The following is a 22579-nucleotide window of genomic DNA, read 5'->3' on the forward strand; positions in this document are numbered from 1 at the left end:
TTGAAACTGAACAGAAGGTTGCAAACATAGTTGAAAAACACATTCCTCTAGAAATTTGCTTTGTTACCCGCGGCCGTGGTGCAGCGGTAGGGCGGTCGACCCATGATCGTATGATTGCGGGTTCGATTCCCGCCTTGCACGGCCATGTGTCGAAGTGTCCTTGGGCAAGACACTGAACCCCGCCTGGGTTGGGAGGTGGGAGGTTCGCGCCAGTGTTCGGCAGCAGAGCCGCCATCAGTGTGTGAATGCGTGTGTGCATGGGTGAATGGGACTGAGACTGTAAAGCGCTTTGGGCCTTCGAAAGAGGGTAGAAACTGCTATATAATTATACGCCATTTACCATTTGTTTTTACTGCTAAATAATTAAAACCCCTTCTAGTGTTTTTTTTTTTAATTCTGACTAAAAAACCTTGAGCAGGACATTTTTCTTCTCTGTATATTTTGATAAATTTTGTCTTAAATTTCAATTATTTTAGAATGTTTTTAAAGAAATTTCAATTTATCTTTTTTTAATAGGGAAAATTTACCAATTTATGAAAAAGTCACAATAAGGAGGCTAATATGTTTACATTTTGAATCTTCTAAGAGTTAAATGTCCGTTTTTTTAACATGCAGGGGATGAAACGGAAAAATCTGTATCTCATCTGTATCTTTTAGGTGACTTGGTTTAATATCAGATGTTTGTGTGAAATCCTGAGTTAACCGGCACTCTTGATCCTTATGGAGCAGTTACTACCTGGTTGTCAGATTGCATGAACTGCAGTTGTGAAGGATCCTAGCAATGGTTTTTTTAACTCAATGTGTCACAACTGTTAGCATCAGTCCAAGTGTCAGAATCCCCCAAGGGAAAGAGGGAATTCTTGCTAACTTTATTCTAACATTGTAAATCTGTTTCTGGATGTGTTTTGCTCTGCTCCTCAGGGGCCATAGAGAAACAGAAGCTGGTTTATATTCTGAACAGAGACGCTGCAGCCAGACTCACCATCTCCTCTCCTCTGGAAGCTCATAAAGCCAACACTCTGGTCTACCATGTTGTTGGAGTCGACGTTGGCTTTGAAAATCCCATGTTTGCTTGCTTAGAAATGGATTATGAGGTGAGTAAGTGTAAAAATCAAATAGTTTTTTTCTTTCTTTTATATAACTAAGGCTTGGGCTGTTTTGAGTGTGATGAATTTTCCATGTCTCTTCTCTGACTGTTACTGGAGAAAGATTTGATTTCTGATCTCAGTTTGTCCAAAAGGTTGATCATAACAAACAGGTTTTAAAATGTAATAACGGGCTCTAAATAACCTTGCGTTCTTTGCAGGAGGCGGACAACGACCCAACAGGAGAAGCTGCTGCAAACACCCAGCAGACTCTCACCTTCTATGAGCTGGACCTCGGCCTTAACCACGTGGTGCGAAAATACAGCGAGGCTTTGGAGGAACACGGAAATTTCCTCATCACTGGTAATTATTCAAATCCATATGAAGTTTTTCATTAAGACGCAGTTTGTTTTTCGTTTATGAGTAAAGTTGAACCATTTTGAAAAAAAAAAAAAGTTCTGTCACAACGCTGATAGGTAAGGTGGTAAGAAAGACTGTTTCTGTTGAGCTTCTTTGGGAGATGCTGTCATCACATCCGAAACCGTAACTTCACCCTGGCAGCTCAGAGGTGAATTTTCTCTTGAAGTCCCAGTTCTCGTGGTAATCCATCATCTGCACTTGGTTTTGTGCGTGCTTGGCTGGTAAACCAGACTTGTCTTCCCATAAAATGTTGGCAAAAGAATAACATTTCTTGACTATATGAATCTTATCGGCACAAAAATAATCAGTCTTGGATCAATAATCCTTCCTGTTTCCTATCATGACTGAAGAAGAAACTTCTTCTCTGTAGTTCCGGGGGGTTCAGATGGACCTAGTGGAGTTCTGATCTGCTCTGAAAACTACATCACCTACAAGAACTTTGGAGACCAGCCAGACATCCGCTGTCCCATTCCCCGCCGCAGGGTGAGTCCAAGCAAAAAACCAACAACATTTTTCAAAGACAAAAAAAAGGACATATTTCAGTCTGAGAGCGACTTCACATAGCTACAAATAGAAGCAGATTTTTTTGTTTATGTGGAAACCTTTTGCAAGTCACTCACTCTATTTTCTATCTGCCATTTCAGTTCAGCCTGCATGTTTATTTTCATTTTGCTGTCTGTCGTCCCTCATGCTCTCTTCTGTCCGTCCCACAGAACGACCTGGATGACCCAGAGCGCGGCATGATCTTTGTGTGCTCAGCCACCCACAAGACCAAGTCTATGTTCTTTTTCCTGGCTCAGACGGAGCAGGGAGACATCTTCAAGGTCACACTGGAAACGGACGAAGAAATGGTGCGTGCATGCAGAAACTAGCTGATTGGCTGTTAAATGTAGCCTGATCTTTATTAAAATTGGGAAAAGAAAAATGTTGCAGACATAAGGGCTGATATTCTTTTAATTTTTTAGAGGGTGGCAAACAATATCAACCACCAGTTTTGTAAAATGTATCGCCTGACTTTTGTGAAGGCGTGTTTTTCAGATGCGTTTATTGATGAGAGTGAAGTTCTTCATGAGGGCACATAGGCACGGCATCACTCTGAAGTCGTTTTTCTTATTAGTTCGTGATCTATGGAGAACATGCAGGAAGGACAGGCTGCATCTCTGAATGATGAAAATGTCCTATACAGTGGTTCATAACTACAAAGTGGTTCATTTTTCATGGCCTTGCAGTTTTGCAACTTTTATTTTTACAGCCCATGGTGTTCTGCATCCTGATTGGCTGTAGACAGTTATCAATCAAGTGTTTTCTGTACAGAATACATTCAGTTTTTCAAAGTACATAAACCCTCAGTTGCGCTTAAATCTTTGTTTTTAATCTATAATACTGGACTTATTTTTCTTTTCTGTCTGTAAAAAGTGGATAAAGTGTGTATTGAGGAGTTTTACAGCTTCAAAACTAAATTATTCTAGATTCTAAAAAAAACACCTTTTTGTGGATTTCAACTATTGCAAGTTATTTACTTTGAATATAACTCCTGCAGTAAACGAGGGAACACTATTAGTACGGTATATATAAGCTTTCTGCCTTTATTAAGTCCCAAAACGTTTTACAGTCCCAGTCCCATCATCCATGCACACACACATTCACACACTCCCATTCATCCATGCACACACACACATTCACACACTGATTGATGGCAGCTCTCCTGCCGTACAAGACCCTTGTAACCACCAATGTGGGGCTCACCGTCTTGCTCAAGGACAGTTCGACACATGGGCAGTCAATCAGCGGTTGATTGCTCTCGTCTGTACCACAGCCATCATGAAGGCAATTTAACAATGCAATGCAGTTTTAAAATTTTGTTTTAAGACGTTTGGCTTTTTTGTGTTATTTTCAGTAGCCAATGACTGTCATCAGTTCCCACTTACACGTCTGCTTTACAGAGGAAGCTTTCTAGTTTAGAACACAATCACACATGAGTGATGACTGTTGTTTCAGGTCACAGAAATCAGGCTAAAGTATTTCGACACGATTCCTGTAGCAACAGCCATGTGTGTCCTGAAGACTGGCTTCCTGTTTGTGGCATCAGAGTTTGGAAACCAGTAAGTTTCGCTCACCACTCTTCCTTTAGGCTGGTCTAGGTTAGCTTGTTCTGTGTACTGAGCGCTCGTCACTCTGCTGCCTTTTCCTGCAGTTACCTTTATCAGATCGCTCACTTGGGTGACGACGATGAAGAGCCCGAGTTTTCCTCTGCCATGCCGTTGGAGGAGGGAGACACTTTCTTCTTCCAGCCTCGGCCGCTCAAAAACCTGGTGCTGGTGGATGAACAAGAGAACATGTCACCCATCATGTCCTGTCAAGTGAGTTCTTGCACTTTCAAAGCTGATTTGGGGTAAATGGAGTTTAAAAGAGAACAATAGAAACTTTTCTTTTCTTTATGCTGCTCGTTAGATTGCTGATTTGGCAAATGAAGACACTCCTCAGCTGTATGTCGCCTGCGGACGAGGTCCCAAGTCAACTCTGAGAGTTCTTCGGCATGGACTGGAGGTATTTCTTTTTGTATATATAATATTTATGTAGAATTAGAAAATTCACACAGTCTTCCTGCTGATCAAGTGATGACATTGTCATGTCTCTTCTCTGAGTAAAATCTGAAGAGTCTGTCAATAATTCTGACACAGCAGAGGTTGAGTACATTTAATGACGGACGTGATTTTGCACCCCCCCCCCCACTAATTTACTGCTTGTAAATAAAATTCAGAAAGAAAAGTTTATGCCGTGAAATTCAGTAGAAGTGGTGTTTTTATAGAGTGTTTTGTTTTCCAAACTACCTAAATGCTTACTACCCATTTAAGTGTCGGACACATAGCTACAGTACAGTTTATGGCTGCACGATAGGAGGAAAACTTGTGATTTGCGATATTAGTGGTCAATATTGCAATGACGATATAACATGCAATACATTAACAAATAAAACATAGTTTGCATTTATTTCCATGCAACAGTCGAAGGGGGGTCTAAGGGCAGGGAGGCCAGTATAGCATAGTCAGTTTGTTAGTTCATTTTAGTATTTTCCTATTGAACTCTTTGTATTCGTGATCCTTTTAAGTTCATGTTTTACTTCGAAGCCCATCGAGACGACTGTTGTTGTGATTTTGGGCTATACAAATAAAATTGAATTGAATTGAATTGAATTGAACAGTTTAATTTAAATAAGTCAACATAACTTAACTGAAAATATACTCCAAATGATCCTCATCTACATAGGAGGGGATCAAAGGGACATCAAAGGGGTCCATCCGATTGGTCAACAACGTGAAGGGGTCCATCTGATTAGACCGCACCTGATTACAAGCCGCACTTACTCAATTTAAGGAGGTTAAGTCACAATTTTCATACACAAGCCGCACCTGTATTCGAGTCGCATGTTGTTACCAACAATATTGGCCCGTCACTGCTTATCCTGCCCTATAGACTATGCGACTGCCTTCAGTCTCTTTGAGGGAGGAGTTAACAGTGCGTCAGCTCATGGATTTGAACACACCCACGTTTACCAAACAACATGCACCTCACTTCTGCTCACAGCTCCCTCAGTTATGGTCAGGAAATTTACACCCACGTTTCCCCACTTCCCATGAATCTTAGGGGTTTAAGACGGGGCTAACCCCAGTGTTGCCACACTGTGTTGTAGATTGAGGATGTATATAAGCTGAAACCGCGTGCGTGTTTTGATTTGATTTTTTGATTTGAAATGATTTATTTCAAGCAATTAAGTACAAATAATACACAACAGAAATATAATCATCAGTTATACATTGCTTGAAAGGGAGTGGAAGGAAGCGAACTTATATAATCCCACCCCGTTATACTGTAACCATTTTATTACATGATTTATCAATATCCGGTTCCCAGTTTTTATCAGACAGAATTAAAAATCATAAGATATCGATAAAGCACATGACAAAGATGAATTACTTAAGTATTACGTCAAAAATAACTATTTTAGAAATCAACATGGCAAATGCAGATCAGTCATATGAAATATATGCAGATTATGTTACTTGTAAAAGCCATTCATATGTATAAAACATAATACTATATCAGTAAAGTAGACACAACACTGTTTCAGGAATTTTCATAGCAAAATTTCATCAAGTATCAAAAGTTAAAAACATGTGCAAAATTATGCTACATTAGGAAAGATTTTTGAATCAATTTATCAATTTTTGGAGAAAGTGAAGTAATATCATTAAAAGTCAATCAAATTAACAATTTTAAATAAGTGATTAATCATTTGTTTTACTTTTTTTATTTTTTTTTTATTTTTTTATAATAAAGTAATGCTGTAGGGGAAAAGTAAAAAGGGTCCATAACTGTCGATTGTCCAAGGTTGGCATTTCTTCTTTTACTGATAACAGCCGTACTTCTGGGTTTAAACAGAGTTAATAGTTCTCTTCGATGTTATGACTGCAGACATTAGATTCAGGTCCATATCCTTCTCCAGCTGATATCAGCGACGGTGAAAGTTGAGGTCAAGTTGTCTGCAGGTCAGAACTCTCTGCTGTTATTCAGGTTACATCAGACATACAGAGAAAGTGAGGAATCCAGGCGTCATATTTCTTGAAATTATTTGGCTCTTTGGTTTATTACTCCATGTTGTTTCAGACGACCGTGATTAAACACTTCTCAAAGTCCTTCATGGTGTTCACAACCAGAACCTTGGATCGGTCCTCTGGACCGAGCGGTTTGACGTAAATCCTGCAGCCTTTAACCCAAGTGTTCTCAATCTGCTTACGCTTCCTGAGAAGCCTGGCATGTTTGGCGATTTCAGCATTCCTTCTGGTCAGATGGTCGTTCAGATAAGCAGCAGATCCCTTCAGATTTTTCCTTTGATTCATCAAAGCTAGCTTGTGTTTGTGATTCACAAACCTGATGAGGATCGCTGGTTTATCCGTCTCCTTTCTCCTGGGGAGCAGTTGGCAGGTCTCGATGGTATTGAGATCCAGGGTAATCCCTTTAGATGTGAGAAATGAATGTATTTGCTGCTCCAAAGACTCTGCCCCGATCTCCGTATTGGCACTGCTAGCTACGCTAGCGCTAGCATTAGCAGTGCTTGCTCCTGCTGTCAGTTTCGCTCGAGGCTTGATTGGTACTCCAGTGAGAATGACATTATTCATCCTTACTTGCTGTTCCACATCGTCCAGTCTTTTCTCCAGAATCTCGACCCGGTTTTCTCGCTGCTCGTTTTGAGCCCAAAATCTTCGGAACTCTTCCATCATCTCCCAAAGTGGCGTTAGCTTAGCCGACACTTGTTCCATAAAACTTTTCAGCGTTTCTTGAATAATGTCAAGAGTCTTTTTGAGGTCTTCGTATTCCTGGTGTTTCTTCGGGGGCATGGTCAGCTCTCTTTTTTGGGGAAAATCAACCTTTTAAGTAATTTGAAGATAGTTGTATTCGCAGAGAGGCACGCCACACTGTTGCTCCCCGGACGCCCGGTGCAAAGCGTGTGGCTGCCGGAGCGAACCGTGTCTCTGAGCAGAGCAGCCGGACTTAGTTTTTGTGTTTGAGGGGCGGGGAGGATGCTTTGTTACGGGAGGGAGGCTTTGGTCTGCCATCTGTCCCGCAGCTCTATGTGAACGAGCAGCCGAATTCAGGAAAACCGTGTCTCCATCTCACACAGCGGCTTTGGGGCGGTGTGAGCTTTTCAAAGCAAAATGCCGCTCAGTCCTTAGAAACTGTTCAAACAATCACGTGGATTTGTGTTTCCAGTCGTGTCCCGACAAAATAAAGGCCGATGTTATTCCCACATATTTATGTGCAGCCAAGCTGCAGATTGCGGCATTTCCCGCGTCGATTCATGTTCATCCAGGCTAAATGTTGTTGTTAGCGCATGTTAGCCTTCACCTAACCGTTCTTCCGGCTTCGTTCTGCCACAAAAAAGCACTGACCACTAGGGTTGGGCGATGTCCCCTAAATTGGCCGTTGACGATGTTTGCTGTCAACCATCGGGAGGGACGATGACATCGTCGGGGGGGGGGGGTGTTTTTGCATTTTTCGTTCTTATATAACTGCTATTCGTTATTTTGCTTTTTTCATTTTATTTCCCAACTAATGGTTAATCCGCGATGATCCAGTATAAACTGAGGGAAGTGACTTTACAGAAAAAGTAAAAAGCAAGATAGAAAAGAAGTAGTCCGCTCCCGCACTTAACTGGCGGAGTGGACCGGCGGAGTGCGGATTTACAGCTTTGTGTTTGATGGGGGGTACATGAGCGGTATGTGTGGGAGATTTAAGACTGCGATCCGTCCCGCAGCTCTAGGGATACGAGCTATCAAACTCAGAACCGGGTCTAAAAGTGTGTCTGAGCACAGCTCGGATCGTCAGCACACACAGCGGTTTGAGCATCAAAGCAGAAATGTCGCTCAGTCCTTAGAAAACATTCAAACAATCACGTGGATTTGTGTTTCCAGTCGTGTTCCGACTAAATAAAGGCTGATGTTATTCACAGGATTTAGCGCCACCCAAAGCTAATGTTGTTAGCCCGTGTTAGCATACTGCTAATCCTGGCTACATTCAGAAAAAGCACTGACCACACGGATTAAAATTCAAATGATGAGCGAACAGGTGTTTCATAATAACCGTAACATTATTAAAAGCACGTTTTGAAGATCGTCTCGTATTTTACCGAGCTGACATGTCAATATATATAGCCGCTCGGCGCTGTTATCGTTTTGTATTGAATTGTTACATTCAATAAAGTTTGGAAAAAAAGCCGCTCGGCGGAAGTTGTATCCCCTTCCGGTTTTCAAACTGCGCATGTGCGAATACTGCGCATGTGCGAATGATTTATTCCGACCGAAATTGTGACCTTAGTGAACGTTTTTATATTCTGAAAACATTTTTCTGGGCCCATCTACACGGTTGGATTCTAATCCGACCATTGATCCCATCAGGATATTTTGTACATGTAACCGCGGCTTATGGTGTCGACGCGCAACGTGGCGGGGGCGTGGCATCACGATGGTGTCTCTCCATCGGGATGTCAGTCACCCATCACGATGGACGATGATATCGTCCATCGGCACAACCCTACTGACCACACAGATTAAAAATAAAATTATGAACGAACAGGTGCTTCATAATAAACATAACGATAATAAAAGCACGTTTAAAAGATCATCTCGTATATTACGGAGCTGCTAAATAGCTGGGCTAGTGTCACTCTGACTCAGAGGTAAACTCACTCCTGAACTTGTGCTGTCCTCTCCGTCACGCAACAGACCAGCTTTTCCAAACCCGTTGGTGATGGTTGATTTTTTCACACTGCTTTTAACAATTGCTTTTAACTTGAAAGCTGCGTCATATTGTAATGGCGGTCACGTGCACGTCATTGAATAAGCCGCAGGGTCGAAAGCGTATGACAAAAATAGCGGCTTATAGTGGGGAAATTACGGTACATGGATTTATTTGATTCGTTAAATACCTCAAGCTGCCATAAGATTGTTTTAGCACATTTAAGGTTAACATTTATGGCTATTTTTGCTGACTTTTCCGATATGCGTATTGCACAGCTTGATATTGCGCTAACGATAAATTTGTGATTTATTCTGCAGCCCTAGTACAGTCACAGTTGCGCAGATACAGTAGTCTGAGCTACATATCTAGAAACGAGAATCATTAACCAGAGGGCAGAGGAGAGGGAACTGTAAGCCAGAGCTTTACATGCAATGACAGAGGAGTTGATATATCATGCTAAAACTAAAATGTAGCTACACACTTTATCATTAAAACACTTTTAATTGGGTTCGATTTGGAAAAATTTAATGTTCTTTGTCATTCTGATCCTGTAGAATAGTAGAACTCAAAAAAAAACAAAAAAAGCAAATTAGTGTAAATATCCAAAAGTAATAGTGTGCTTATTTTAAACGGTCATCTCTCCGACGTGTTTGTATGTAGGATATTCAACCCAGGAAGGTGGAAAAAGCCTTACATATATGATGACGGTTTTGGGCATGTTTGTAAGAATAACTCAGATTTCTTCTGACGCACCTTGATTTGAGTTGACGTTTGATCAGCTCAGAATCCAACCGCAAAGTTGACGCACTTGTTCACAAGAAGATGAAGCAAAACTCTGCGGACGTCTTCCTGTGTGCTGGGACACGGTCTTGTTTCTGTCTCATAAGAATGGAGAAAATCATAGCAATGGTTGAGCTGCTGGTCTTCTTTTTTTAGATATTGATAAACAAGACAGACATGTTTTTGATGTTCCTCTCTGGCACATCAAGAATCTGGTTACGCTACAATCCATCGTTGGTTAGCACGGTTAGACCCACAGCCTCGAGTGCTCTAAAAAAGTTTGACACCGCACATGAAATTAGAAAATTATGAATCAGCATAGAGGACAGGGTAGGGCTTATGGAGAGGTGGCTTTATCGGTTTAACCTGCTTTTAGTCACCTGCTTACAGTCTCTTTAGAAAATCCATGAGCTTCTTTGGTCAGTGTTTTTTTTCTTCTTCCTGTTCATTCTTTGCTGTGTTGATTGACACAAAAGAAACTCAACTCGTCTCGGCGTGAAAAGAAGCAGCTGTTCAGCACTAAATTTGAAACTAATGTGTCGATGGCCTCTTGATACTTAACCGAAGAGATGCTCATCTTTCTGTGATCACATTATTTGTTTTAGAGGTGAATCTAGACGTTTCATGTTTTTTTTTTTTTTTAATTACATGTAGAAAATGTAGTTACCAATAAGGATGCAACAATTAACTTTTGCCTTAAAACCTGAACTTTTGGGTCATATTTTTGTTTCAGTTTGATATATGATTTGTGTTTTACAAAACAACAACTAAAACTAAAAATTTCGATAATTTCCTAACATTTTCTAATAGGCAAAAAACAATGAGGAAAAACCATTCAGTTGGCTTATAGTAGGCCTGATGTAATGTAATAAAACAATAAATCCTTAAATTTAGTACCATTCTTCTTTGACACTTTCATCATAAACATACTTGTATGCAGTAGTGATGCAACACTACGATACTGAGTTTTAAACTGCCAAAATGTTATGTAGATGTGATGCTTTATTGTTTAATGCAAGCAGAAGAACATTATAAAATAAAATAAAAAGTGAGAAAGCAGAATCTATCTTTTGTACTTTTTTTGTTGGTCCTCTTTTTCTGAGTTGTGTCCTTGTTCTCAGGTGTCAGAGATGGCTGTTTCTGAGCTGCCTGGTAACCCCAATGCTGTGTGGACGGTACGCAGACATGTGGAAGGTAACCCTACATTTAATATTTCACATTTATATTTACACAAAAGAGTCTAATACTGTAGTTATACTATATCTCAAATATAAGACAGAGAACTTTTATTTTTAGGGTAATTATGTTTTAGTTGAGTTTAGATGACGCAAAGTATTTGATGAATTATTTTTTCTTGTCAAATTGTAAAATACAACTACATCTGCCTTGTCCTATTGAAAATGCCATATAGGTTTTTCATTTTGAATTAAACATAAAACACCAGCGAGTGAATTTCAGGAAATGTAAAGCATCTGCATCGTCGTCTGCCCCGACTGTTGATTGAAAGCAGATTGACTCTGAAATCACTAAGTAACAATAGTTTTAATGTAATTTATTCATTCATCTGTTGATCTTGATACCGACGGTCTACATCTGCCCCTGGGGGTGTGAGCAGCTGCTCCATCAGTACAATGAGTGCAATAAAAGTTGCCCCTCGCTCAATCTATAGATTAGATATAGTTAAATAATGAAAAATCTGCCGCGTGTCAGCTCAGCTTCTTTTCATTAACCTTTTTATATATGTGTGTGCTTCAATTGTAAGACTGCAGAGGTTTTTTTGTTTTTCACACACATCACTTTGTTTCTCTGTATGGCTATATAATATATATGTTATAATTGTTATAAAGGGTTTACTTCAAGCAGTTGTCTTCCTCTAAATCAGTGTTTCAGACTGCTGCCATGCACGTTTGACTTTTTTTTTCTTTATAAAACACACCTGATCCACCTCTGACCTAAACATGGTGGGACTGGAGAAAAGGGGTTCAGAAACACGGCACTAAAATAAAAGCTAAGCCCCTTTTCTTACACTTCTGTTTTTGTAGACGAGTTTGATGCCTACATCATCGTGTCTTTCGTCAACGCCACTTTGGTTTTGTCCATCGGAGAGACCGTGGAGGAAGTGACAGATTCAGGGTTTCTGGGAACAACACCCACTCTCTCCTGCTCTTTGCTGGGAGAAGATGCCCTGGTTCAGGTGGGTCAAAAGTCACCTGTAGGCCATTCTTCACAGAAATGTTTTGGTCTAGCATTTAATTTTTATTTTTTTTTGGTAGTCTACCTTGTGTGCCTCTTTTGCTAAATGTATTTTCTCTTTTTTACCGTTTTGGGGACAGGTGTACCCAGATGGCATTCGCCACATCAGAGCAGACAAGCGAGTGAACGAGTGGAAAACTCCTGGTAAAAAAACCATTGTCCGCTGCGCCGTCAACCAGAGGCAGGTGGTTATCGCCCTGACAGGAGGGGAGCTAGTCTACTTCGAGATGGACCCGGTAAGGCTTTTATTAGTGCTCCCTAAGTGCAACATCGAAAGGACAAGTTACCTGCAACATATCAATACTTTGCAGCAACTCTGTGGAATTGGTCAATAGACTTGATCCAAATGACTCGAGCAATGACCAATAGGCCGGATTTATACAAGTTTGAATGTGGTGTGGACGCGGGCAGCCAACGCTGATCCGTTTTTTGAAACATACGGTCTGCTGTGTTCAAAAATAAAAACCTAAATAAAATGAGTTTATGGTTGTAATTTCACCGTAACTCTGTAAATGAAATGATCAGATGGGTCATTTTGTCTATCAAAAAAAAAAAAATTTTTTTTTATGTCCTAAATACGAATCGGTTTTATAAGATGTGTTTTTATTTTACATTAGATCAGCTCTGTGTTGGATAGATTTATCCTCTTTGAATGAACATTATAGGTGGATTTTGGCATCATCTCAGGTTAACTGGCACTAGAGCATTAGAGGGGACTGTTTACCGCCACTGTTCTAGATTACATTCCAGTAGATCATCTTTGGGTTCTTGTAGTTTTTTTTGGGATCAATCCAAGAGGAATCAGAACTGTGCGGTTGCTGTTTGCAGGAAGCATTAGAACACTTCTAAAAGTTCTACTAGATGGAACAGTGTTTTGTGATATCAGTGCTTCATAAAGAGGACAATTGTGTATGTGTTCCTCTCATACTTGTGTCTTCTGTAGTCTGGCCAGCTGAACGAGTACACGGAGCGGAAGGAGATGTCTGCAGACGTGGTTTGCATGAGCCTGGCAAACGTCCCGCCGGGTGAGCAGCGCTCCCGCTTCCTGGCTGTCGGACTGGTCGACAACACCGTTCGAATCATCTCCTTGGACCCTTCGGTACAAATGCAAATCTGAATGGCAGTTTATCTTGACAACTGCTGTGTAGGTGGGGTTCTGTAAAGGGAAAAATGTTTTTTATTGGTAACCTGAGGTATGGATGTAGACTTGGCCATTCACACTACAGAGAGAAGGAAAGCTATTAATCATTCTCTTCTGCTGCCAAACACCTGTAAAAAGTGCTCCTAACATCAGGAACCGGTTTGAATGTGTAATTTTTTTTCCTTTTGTTGGGATGTTCACTGAATCCTTTTCAAACACTTTCCAGTGTGAGCTGGTGTTGGTGCGTTTTATAAAATTGCTACACCCTTTTCTGTGTGGAGGCTGCTCAGATCTCTGACTGACTTCCAGGAACATCAGAACCCAGACACTCAAATGGAAAATACTTCAGAGTGAATCTGCAGAGTTTTATTGGACTTTAATCACAACTGCAGAATGTAGAAGAGTTTCTTTTTTCACGTTGATCCAAAGAAGTGGTGACAAGGATCAGACAAGCTTCTTTATGCTTCACGTAATGCCTTTCTGGATATCTGGAGATCAGGAATTCCCAGGTTGTGACATTTAACATCTGGATAAAGGTGAAATGACTCAAATCAATCTACTTTTAATCACATGTCAATAGTTAAATTTCAAATTGTTTACACATTTAAAGCTGTCTATTAATATAATTGCAAAAGCTTCTTAAGTGATAATTTCCATAATTAGACAAAAATAGTTGAAAACACTATTTTCTACACAGCACATTTGTTTATTGTTAGAGTTCAGCAATCTGAACAAAAAAAGTATTGGTTTAGCTCTGGTTTCAATGAATTGAAGGCAACTTGACAGTAAAATGAACACAATCCAGTGTCAAAACTTCCAAATGGAAAGATTAAACGTCTCAAAACAACAAACCAGAACTTTGACCATTTAAAGTCCACTTATTAATAAGCTTAAATGATTTCTTTGTTTAAACCCGCATTAAAGGAAAAAAAAGTTCTCGTACTGCACTTTAAAAAATAAAACAAAATATCCGATCTTTAAAATAGGGCGCAGTTTGTCGTTAAGCCCTTCCCAGTTGCCAGAGAGTAACCTACCATGTGGCGACACTCATATTTATGGTTTAAGTTGGTTTATTACTAAAGTGGAGCAGGTCTGTCTGTCCTGAGAAACATCAAGTTACAATTAGTAAAAGAGGTGCCTTTGAAAGGGTTTTTAGTGGCTGCATTACATTAATCTGGGGGGGAAAAGTTATTTTGTACTTAACATGTTTATCATTTTAAAGTCAGACTTTATAATGCTTGTACGTGCAGAGATTTGTTTAAAGCCTTTCCATTTTTATCCCCTCTAGGATTGTCTTCAGCCGTTGAGTATGCAGGCCCTCCCTGCTCAGCCAGAGAGTCTGTGCATCGTGGAGATGGGAGGTGTGGAGAAACAGGACGAACTTGGAGAAAAAGGCACTATGGGCTTCCTCTACCTCAACATCGGGCTGCAGGTGTTTTAAAAAACTGTTTGTGGCAAATTATTGACGTCTTTTCTGTACAATTTTATTATAGGATGCAAAAGAAGACCACATTGGGTTTTTTTTTTTTTCTTGTTAGTTTTTCAGAGCTGTTCCCTCCTCTGGACTTTAATTCATAATTATTCAGGCACTATTATTAAGAGCATTTCTATCAATGTAGTTTAGACATGTATTTGTTTTTCCTATCTATCAGAACGGTGTGCTGCTGCGGACCGTCTTAGACCCTGTGACTGGAGACCTGTCCGACACCAGAACCCGGTACCTCGGATCCCGACCCGTCAAGCTCTTCAGAGTCAGGATGCAGGGACAGGAAGCCGTATGTGAAACAAATAATGTCTTGTTTATTGGTCCATAGACAGAATTTTCAATTACAGTAAAACATTTAATTTAAGTTTTTTTTAAATAAAATTTATTATGAAAAAATGTGAGAATGCAGCTGATCATTTCTCCTTTTCCTCTATAAGTTGTTGTGTGTTCACTGCAGCTATGAATTTTCTTTGCTTTTAGGTGCTGGCCATGTCCAGCCGCTCCTGGCTCAGCTATTCATACCAGTCCCGCTTCCATCTGACCCCCCTGTCCTATGAGACGCTGGAGTACGCCTCTGGCTTTGCTTCTGAACAATGCCCAGAAGGCATTGTGGCCATCTCCACCAACACACTGAGGTACGGCTGCACGAAATACATGCAGCATTGTAACCAGGCTGGGAGACTTTAGAGCAGAAGTCATGGACAGGCGGACCAGGTCCAGACCCTGTCCCATATGAACCCCCAACAAACATCTTAATCAGAATAAGTATAAGCGCACTGTGATGCTGCTGTTTTAACTCATGCAGCTTCTGCAGACTTTACAATAGTGGTTTAGCGGAAATACTCAGACCGTGTACATGTGACTGTGTGCTAACAGGCTGTAAAGTTTAAGTAGCCAAAAAGATCAAGAAGATTGTGAAAAATCTTTAGAAACAAAGGGGGAAACCAGGGAACGAAGAGAAGCTTAACTCTGTTCAGACTTCACTCTGGGAGAGACCCCAACCAACCTGTCTCACATCAGAAACATCCCCGCTTCTTAAAAAGACCAATGTTATGTCCTAGAAAACGACAGTTTAAAAAAAAAAATGTTTTGACTAAAAACTGCAAAATCATATCTAAAAGACCACTGGGAAGTCTTTGAAAGTAGATCAAAAGATTTAATCGGAGTGGATCTGATGGAACATTCATTTGGTGTGACAGTCGGGTAACAGTAAATGTAATTAAAAAAAAGTGTCTCAAACTTAATGTCATCTAATTACACTTTAACCATAGACATTTGAATTTTCCAGATGCTTTCTTTTGGAGCTTTTCTTTCATAAAACCTTTTAAGTTTTATTTAAATACCCCTGCGTCAACGTTTAGGCAAAGAGAAGAGTTTATAGGTGAACCTCCTAAGTAAACTCAGTGTTTGGTCTCTCCTGTCAGAATCTTGGCTCTGGAGAAACTGGGAGCTGTCTTCAACCAGGTGGCCTTTCCTCTGCAGTACACTCCCAGAAAGTTTGTGATTCACCCGGAAACGAACAACCTCGTTTTGATCGAGACGGACCACAACGCCTACACCGAAGCCACCAAAGCTCAGAGGAAGCAGCAAATGGCAGAGGTATAAAACACATTTTTAGGATTTTTAAAGGTAAATGACACATTTACAGCAGCTTATGGCTTCAGAGGATTTTTCATGTTTTTTTTTTTTTTTTTTAATATGTTAAACTTGTCTGTCGGTTAAGTTGGTGTCTAAAACTGGAAAAAATGATATTGTTGAAATATCTTCTGAATTTGTGTAAAACATTTTTACATTTGGAAACAATTTTTAAAATGAAACAGCAAAGCGGTTACTGACTAAATGGGCAGCAGTTCTCAAACTCTCTGTGCTCTGACAGTTCAGGCAAAACATTTCATCAATGACTTAACAGGAGGTCAAAGGAAGGGTTTGATCTTTATGCAGTGAAGATCAAGTTCCAATAGAACAAAATGTTTTTTGTTTGTGGACAAGGTGAAGGAGCTGAAATTGACTTACCGGTACATTAAATTGCAGCTGTCGACATCAACTTGTTTTCATCAACCTGTAGGCTATTTGAGGGTAGTTTCAAAAATTTTCCAAAGACATAAGATGTTGTCATAACTATGACGACTTCACTTCACCACTTTTACACAATCGGGGATTTTTTCATTCTGTAGCTGTTTATATGCTTTATTAAAAAATGTTTTTTTTTAAACAGGAAAACACTCAGATTTTATCCTATATAACTTTTCTAAATCCCATCTTTTTACTTGATGTTTTATTTGCCATAAAGCAAAAGGTTTAAGTAGATTCAGGTTTCTGTCTCCATTCTCAGAGCAGCAAAGATCTTATAGTAATAGAAGCTGAAGCTGATCTTTCAGAGTTCAAATTAGTTGAAAGTCTTCTCCCACCAGACTTAAGACTTAAAAAAACTGTCAACATCATACATCTTTCAGCTGAATCCCTTTAATGATCTGTAAAAATACTAACAGAATTCCTTTGATTTTTTTTTTTTTTTTTTTTGTTCCTCTGCTGAGATTTGCTTCCTCTGGTCTCTTTTACTCAAAACAAAATTCTAGGAATGAAATTACAAGACCATAAAAAGAAAAAAAACTCACCACTTCCACCGAACATGCAAAAAATTACAAAAGAGGAAAAAAAAAGTTTCATTTCTAAAGTTTTATTTCTTCAGTTTTTGTTTTCCTCCTTCCTGTCATTTGTTCACACAGCCAGCATTTCTTTTACATTTATGAACTTTTATGTATGTAAAACATGTTTTTCATTTAGAGTTCACATTTTGCAAAAACAAATGTCTGTCAGAATTGGAGAAATCAACAGCTGTTTGTGTGGTGCCCCCTGCAGGAGATGGTGGAAGCTGCAGGTGAGGACGAGCGGGAGCTGGCAGCTGAGATGGCTGCAGCATTCCTCAACGAGAACCTCCCAGAGTCCATCTTCGGAGCTCCTAAAGCCGGAGCCGGGCAGTGGGCCTCTCTGGTGCGGCTGGTTAACCCCATCCAGGGTACCACTCTGGACCAGGTTCAGCTGGAGCAGAACGAGGCCGCTTTCAGGTAAGTGCGGGGGAATTTAAGATGAAGTGCAGGGAATTTAAGCTTTGGCTCAAGTTCCTGAAGACCGTTCGACGTTGTTGTGTTGGTTAGGAAAAAATGTACCTGCAAATGTTAAATGCAGCTTTTCTGAGCTTTTAATGAAGTACTCGTGGCTCATAACATTAAAGTTGTGAAGTACAATGAAGTTCAGTTGTAAAAACTTTGCTGCTTTGTATTTCAGCAGTTTATGGGGTTGTTTCAACAAACATTAGACATGTAAAAATGGCTTTTCTTAACCTTTTGTGGAATCATGATGCAGTCAGCTCCTCTTTACTCCTTTTGTCTTTTTCTTCTCTGCGTTTCTGAAAGACATGGGCTGTGTCAGAATTCCCGCCCTAATCCCCACCCCAACTACTAAAAACGATGTAGTGCGAGACTATGTAGTGCAATTCAGACACCATTCTCACTACTTTACTATATTTGCCGATTTAGTGAGCATCGATGTACACAGGTTTTTTGCAGAGACTTCTGGAAAATTTCTAGATTTCTAGATTTTGGAATTATAGATTCAGACAGCAATACAAAATGAACGCACTATATAGTGCACTATGTAGTGAGTAGTGAACGAATTCAGACACAACCATAGACTCAGATGTTTAGTTTCCTTATATTTAAAATATATTTATTTAAAATACAAGCAGCATTTTTACTGCAAAACAAAAATTGATTAAAAAACTAAAAAAATTCACTTTTTTACATATGTAAAAAAAAAAAGCCTCCTTGGTGCACATTTTTTTGTTCCTACGGATGTGGTCACATGACCAACGGCTTGTATTTATTTCCTTTATATTATCAACAATAAATATAAATGTTGATTCTCTGTGACAGCTCTACATGCTCTCATGTATCTTTCCCTTTGTTTCAGTGTGGCAGTGTGCCGCTTCTTAAACACAGGAGACGACTGGTATGTTCTAGTGGGAGTTGCCAGAGACATGATACTCAACCCCAGGTCCGTGTCTGGAGGTTTCATCTACACCTACCGACTCACAGGTGGAGGAGAGAAGCTGGAGTTTGTGCACAAGGTGAGGTTGAGTTTCTCTGCTCTGCTGAGTTGAAAGTTTCCCCGTGTGTTGAGACCACAGCTGAGCATCCCATGTTCACCGCTCTGTTGGCGTCACACTTTTAAAACTCGACAGCTTTGTAACAACACCATGGCAGGATGTTTCTGCCCCAGTTTCTGGGGCGATTCCCAAGAAACAGGAGCAGGGTGGAGACGAGCCAAGTGAATCAGCTTTCAGCTGTTTGTTACCTGATGTAGAAGAAGAGGCAGTCTGTTTCCCAGCGGTCTCGGACACTCCACACTGACTCAGAGGGATTTCCCCACCACTTAACCACACGTGATGTTTTTAGGTGATTCTGTCTGGGCACAACACTAACGTCTTAAGCACGCGCTCACATTCAGCTTCAGACACTTTTAATATGAAACAAAAGTCTTCCTCATCCGCTCGTTTTGTATTTTGGGATATCTAAAAAAATGTTGACATAATTTGTCTCAAATATTTGTTTTTTTAAGTATCTTAGACTTTTATGGACAGTATGCTTTTATGACATGTTGTGCAGCAGTTTTAGTCAAGTCTGAGTGATGTTTGTGATGCATGAACCGCAACGGCAGCTAAAGAAAAACTGTCATCGTGGGTAAACTCTTCATCCTGTCTGCCTTGTCTACATACAGTCCTTTCCTGATTAACTTTGGGATTAGCTTTACATGATTAACACGACCCACAAAGACAACCAAACATCTATCTGTAAAGCTGCTCCTTTCTCTATGTTCATTGTATTTATAAAAAAGCCTAGATCCATTTATTTTGTGTGTTGAATTTGTTTTATTTATTTTTTTAGTTTGTTGCTCTGAAGAGAAATTTGAGATATTTCCAAGTTTGTTTCTTTTTTTTAAGATGAGCTATTTGTAATCAATAACTGTAACTGGCACGGTCACTCATGGAGTTGTTTAGAATTGATCACATAAATCAAAACTGCAGGAATGTCCATAATCACAAATCAAACCCAGCAGATGAGTAAATCAGCGTTCTTTCAATGAATTTGTGTAACCCTCAAAAGAAAAGGAGGTAGTTTTTATAGAAAGTAAAATGTATCTCATAAATGAAGCACTTTCCTTTTTTAGCTTCTGTCTTGAACACAAATGCCAAAATTCTAATTCTTTTTGAAAAGCGACAAAATTCAAGCTTTTTCCTGCAAATTTTAGTTGAACACAGGACGATGATTCGCATCATAATGTGTTTGATAAGGACACACATTTTCTGCCTCTTTTGAAATTTTCAAACATGCCAGATCAAACTTTACAACCATGTTGTGATGGTCTGAAACAGGCCTTCTCAATAAATCACAAATTCATCGTTATCGCAATATCAAGCTGTGCAATGCGCATTTTACTAAAGACGACAGAAATTGCAATAAACGGTAACCTTAAATTTGCTAAAACAATCTTATGGCAGCTTGAAGTATTTAACGAATCAAATAAATCCCTTCATGCATTTGACCAATCAGATGCCTTCACGTTGTTGACCAATCAGGTGGAGCTCTTTGATGTAAGATATAATTAAAGTTATGTTGACTTTTATTTAAATTAAACTTGCTGTGAAATGAAAATGATTTTCAATTTGTTCATGTATCTCAAGTTATGTCATTGCAATACTGAACACTAGTGTCTCAAATCCAGAGTTTTCCTTAAATCGTGAAGCCCTAGTCTGAAATCTAAATTGTGTATCGTTTGCTGATTTGTGTCTCGCCATGGGTCAGTTGTGTTAACAGCTGCTGCTTCACAAAAAATTACTCAATTTTCAACCGTCTAGTTATATAAAACTAGACAGTTTCCTGGGTTGTCTTCACCCTGAATGCCATTTTCTGTTTGTTGTACCACAGCTGAAGAACTGTATCTTCTCTGCATTGTTCATAACAGACTCCAGTAGAGGACGTTCCTCTGGCCATCGCTCCGTTCCAAGGACGGGTTCTAATCGGAGTTGGAAAACTTCTTAGAATTTATGACCTGGGGAAGAAGAAACTTCTTCGTAAATGTGAGAACAAGGTAAGAGCAGGTCTTGAGTCATTTGATTGAAGAGTTTATCACTGAGACCCCTTTGTAGACCCACTCCAGTCATCTTTATATTTTCAAAGCATTCCCAGTGCTCTTTTAATTATGATGATGTCGTTTTAAGGCAAAAATACCTGTTTTTTTCTGGGACATAGTTTCTGCAGAACAGCAGGAGTTCATTAGAAACTAGCAACTGAGTTGTGGGCAAGGGTTATTGGCGCGGAGCAACCCCGCCCCCTTTCCCCTCCCTGCTGCTGAGAGCATGAAGCAGGGAGCTTGTTGCCTGCCTTGTATATTTTTTACAACATAAATCAGCTCTTTTTCAAACTGCATTTTCTTTTAACTGTTCCTGATTCACAACAATTTGAATAACAAAACACTCAAATAAAAAACTAAGCTTGTCTTTCTTTAAATATGTCCATCTGAGCATAAATACTCAGAGCAGCACAGGTTGATTTAGGTTTGATTTGGAATGATTTCAGGCTTTGTTAGCAGCTGCAGTTTTACGGTTTCTATTTAAAGGTATCAGATCTGTGTGATTGTCTTATAGTATTGGTTTAGTTCTATTTTTAATGGTACTGACGGTAATACCGTTGTTTCTTAACAAAAGGGTATGTCTTCCCATTTTCTAAAAGGAGCGTCTCGGCTGGCTTCATTGTCATCAATGCTTTTGTAAAACTTGTCACTTCGAGTCACTTCACTTTCCTTTTACATCTGTGGAACAAACTGTGGGATGTCACTCTTAAGTTTCTCTTATGTAAACATCTTCTTCTTATTATCATGGCATTACTGTGGTGGAAATAAGCTGCTCTTTATGGAGAAGCTTGTAAGCTGCTTTTGCTGCCTGGTGAACAGTTTGTGTGGAAAGGCTTTGCAGATGTTGTTTGAGGTGGGAATTGCACTTGACATGTTTGTGGGGCTGTACTCACAACAGTGGGCTAATCAAAGCAACATGCGTCTTGTTTCAGTTAGGATGCAAAAGCAACTGGAAAACATAGGAAGGCCTGGCTGTTGGGATGCCTCACATATTTACTGCTTTTTTTTTTTTTATCAGCTGCATCTCAACTCTGGCTTCTTTTCTTCTGCAGCACATTCCTAACATTGTGACGGGCATTTACACCATCGGGCAGAGAGTCATCATTTCTGATGTTCAGGAGAGTCTGTTTTGGGTTCGGTACCGACGCAACGAAAACCAGCTCATCATCTTTGCCGATGACACGTATCCTCGCTGGGTGACGACGGCCTGTCTGCTCGACTACGACACCATGGCGGCTGCTGACAAATTTGGCAACATCAGCATCGTAAGATATTCTGCCTGTGAAAACATTTACATAACACTGTTACTGTATTTTTTTGCACCATAAGGCACACCTTAAACCCTTAATTAAAAAAATAAAAAGAACAGTGGGCCTTATAATCCGTAACGCCTTATATTTAGATTCATTCTGGTTTTGCTTATGAGAGGGGCACGGTGTATTCACAACAACACGACATGCTAATGCGACTTAATATGTAGCGGTATCCTTTTTTTTTTTTTTAAATGTGTAACTGAAAACTTTGGAATTAGTGTTGTTACTGTGACGTTTGTTTTAGCAGTACCAGGCTGTTTTTCTTACGAAAAAGGTTGTGGGTTACAGGTATCGTGAATATACGGTTTCAACCAATGCTTCTAACGCGTCTAATGTTTAGCGTGTTACAAACAAGTTTTTTGGGTTACTGTAAACACAGTTAAGTCCGACTGACGGATTTATCTGTCTCATTTAATGCGTTTAGTTTTGTGTAACATAATTTTGAAAGTAGTTAATTCATTAATGATGTGCCTTATAATCCGGTGCGCCCTGTGGTGTGGAAAATATGGTACAGCCTGTTATGAATAAAAACAAAAAAAAAACAAATATACTTTGTTTTGAATCTGGGTTTTTTTGGTTTGAGGAAATGAGGCAAATAATTCATTTAAGCATATGT

The 22579-nt window shown here is 39.7% G+C and overlaps 1 protein-coding gene across 1 annotated transcript in view; it reads left to right on the forward strand.

Moving 5' to 3' along the window:
• Window positions 1–22579, forward strand: part of sf3b3 (splicing factor 3b, subunit 3) — a 32833-nt gene that overhangs the window by 2918 nt on the left and 7336 nt on the right. The window contains exons 5-23 of the mRNA XM_023955973.2: window positions 922–1094; window positions 1307–1448; window positions 1876–1988; window positions 2219–2356; window positions 3504–3607; window positions 3700–3865; window positions 3957–4052; window positions 10703–10775; window positions 11624–11775; window positions 11915–12070; window positions 12778–12933; window positions 14264–14407; window positions 14628–14750; window positions 14942–15096; window positions 15886–16060; window positions 17321–17526; window positions 18431–18587; window positions 20483–20608; window positions 21703–21915. Of these exons, the coding sequence (XP_023811741.1) occupies window positions 922–1094; window positions 1307–1448; window positions 1876–1988; window positions 2219–2356; window positions 3504–3607; window positions 3700–3865; window positions 3957–4052; window positions 10703–10775; window positions 11624–11775; window positions 11915–12070; window positions 12778–12933; window positions 14264–14407; window positions 14628–14750; window positions 14942–15096; window positions 15886–16060; window positions 17321–17526; window positions 18431–18587; window positions 20483–20608; window positions 21703–21915 (2768 nt within the window). The remainder of the gene's footprint in view (window positions 1–921; window positions 1095–1306; window positions 1449–1875; window positions 1989–2218; window positions 2357–3503; window positions 3608–3699; window positions 3866–3956; window positions 4053–10702; window positions 10776–11623; window positions 11776–11914; window positions 12071–12777; window positions 12934–14263; window positions 14408–14627; window positions 14751–14941; window positions 15097–15885; window positions 16061–17320; window positions 17527–18430; window positions 18588–20482; window positions 20609–21702; window positions 21916–22579) is intronic.

This window comes from Oryzias latipes, chromosome 6 (assembly GCF_053564925.1).
Source record: "Oryzias latipes strain Hd-rR chromosome 6, Olatipes_Hd-rR_3.1".
Taxonomy (NCBI): domain Eukaryota; kingdom Metazoa; phylum Chordata; class Actinopteri; order Beloniformes; family Adrianichthyidae; genus Oryzias; species Oryzias latipes.